Raw genomic sequence first — 2240 nt, 5'->3', positions numbered from 1 at the left:
CTAGTGGTGTAATTAACAATGATGTAACAAAACCAACGCACGGCTTTTTGCCCTAGTTGTCCAGCAGCTAGGAGCATGTTGTCATCAACAGCTTGAGACAAACTATGTTTGTTAACTTCAACACCTGGAGGACCAGCAACCTTTCGTCTTTTCTTTAAAAGTAAAAGCGGCCGAATTTGAATAAATAATTTTAACCATGGGTCAATTTCATAGGATAACTAGACTGTTACAAAAATGTGGTCCCTAAACTCTTTTTGATGAACGGACTTTAGAATTTGAACAAATGCTTTTAAACATATCAGTAGGCGTGTTAGGTTAATGAGTAGACACCCAAAACCTCTTCATGCTTGGTTGTTCCTCCGTTAATACTACACTAAAGTGAAGTTATCTAGGCTTAATGGACTTTGATTTAAATAAAATAGAATGGTGTTTACCAAAAATTATTGCTACTGATAAAGGGAAAAATTCTGCTGCCATAAATGTTTACTTAAGTGCTCTGAAAAACAAGCCTATTGAAATTCTGATAGCTTACAACTTAGACGTTAGATTGGCGAAGCGAGTCAAAAATAATTTGGCCCCTATATCAAGATGCAGCAGTATACAAAATATAAGTGAATAAGATCGTGTCTTTGAAAATAATCTGCCTATATATGCAAATTTGCACACAATGATGCTGCACAAAAGAGATATTAAGGCCTCGTATTTGAGCTAGAAAACACTAAACAGACACAGCTTCTTCGAAATGCCCTCAGCAACGATTAAGACCCTGATTAAAAATTGATTAATGGGATTTGAAAATAACTTAAAATTCTGCTTGCTTAAATGCACCTTTTAGTCAAGAGGCGGTCAGTGAACACGAATCCAGTGGCAGAACTGACGTTTCTCATGCCGAGTGATGAGTCTACCCTGGTCACTGCACTTCGTTCATCATATTACCAAGATAGAGCATCCTTACACAATCACTACACTCGTTCCAAGAAGTGAAGGCCAAAGCTAGAGAGATAAATGCCAAACCTACTACGCTAGTGGCAGTGTAGATGAGTCTCTCTTCACTCCTAGTGGTGTAATTAACAATGATGTAACAAAACCAACGCACGGCTTTTTGCCCTAGTTGTCCAGCAGCTAGGAGCATGTTGTCATCAACAGCTTGAGACAAACTATGTTTGTTAACTTCAACACCTGGAGGACCAGCAACCTTTCGTCTTTTCTTTAAAAGTAAAAGCGGCCGAATTTGAATAAATAATTTTAACCATGGGTCAATTTCATAGGATAACTAGACTGTTACAAAAATGTGGTCCCTAAACTCTTTTTGATGAACGGACTTTAGAATTTGAACAAATGCTTTTAAACATATCAGTAGGCGTGTTAGGTTAATGAGTAGACACCCAAAACCTCTTCATGCTTGGTTGTTCCTCCGTTAATACTACACTAAAGTGAAGTTATCTAGGCTTAATGGACTTTGATTTAAATAAAATAGAATGGTGTTTACCAAAAATTATTGCTACTGATAAAGGGAAAAATTCTGCTGCCATAAATGTTTACTTAAGTGCTCTGAAAAACAAGCCTATTGAAATTCTGATAGCTTACAACTTAGACGTTAGATTGGCGAAGCGAGTCAAAAATAATTTGGCCCCTATATCAAGATGCAGCAGTATACAAAATATAAGTGAATAAGATCGTGTCTTTGAAAATAATCTGCCTATATATGCAAATTTGCACACAATGATGCTGCACAAAAGAGATATTAAGGCCTCGTATTTGAGCTAGAAAACACTAAACAGACACAGCTTCTTCGAAATGCCCTCAGCAACGATTAAGACCCTGATTAAAAATTGATTAATGGGATTTGAAAATAACTTAAAATTCTGCTTGCTTAAATGCACCTTTTAGTCAAGAGGCGGTCAGTGAACACGAATCCAGTGGCAGAACTGACGTTTCTCATGCCGAGTGATGAGTCTACCCTGGTCACTGCACTTCGTTCATCATATTACCAAGATAGAGCATCCTTACACAATCACTACACTCGTTCCAAGAAGTGAAGGCCAAAGCTAGAGAGATAAATGCCAAACCTACTACGCTAGTGGCAGTGTAGATGAGTCTCTCTTCACTCAACTTAGGACCGGATTTTTAATAATGATCTCTGGTTCTACACCCAACGCTAGAACCTTCACCGATTCTACGTGCGCGGCCACAGAATGTATTCTCGGCCGCTGTAGAGCTTAAAATAACCCCAATGCTTT

General features: G+C 38.1%; 1 protein-coding gene across 1 annotated transcript; it reads left to right on the top strand. All coding sequences in view use genetic code 11, as the record gives it.

Annotated features, from left to right (window-relative positions):
- Window positions 1–1940: 1940 nt before the first annotated feature.
- Window positions 1941–2223, top strand: EGR_09879 (hypothetical protein; the record flags this gene model as incomplete). The annotated part of the gene is made up of 2 exons (XM_024499128.1): window positions 1941–2035; window positions 2118–2223. The coding sequence occupies 2 exons, from the start codon at window positions 1941–1943 to the stop codon at window positions 2221–2223; spliced, it is 201 nt and encodes a 66-aa protein (XP_024346474.1).
- Window positions 2224–2240: the final 17 nt, after the last annotated feature.

Source organism: Echinococcus granulosus, assembly GCF_000524195.1.
Source record: "Echinococcus granulosus chromosome Unknown EG_S00172, whole genome shotgun sequence".
Taxonomy (NCBI): domain Eukaryota; kingdom Metazoa; phylum Platyhelminthes; class Cestoda; order Cyclophyllidea; family Taeniidae; genus Echinococcus; species Echinococcus granulosus.
The sequence above is the reverse complement of the archived record's forward strand: the minus strand, read 5'-3'. Positions and strand labels throughout refer to the sequence as shown.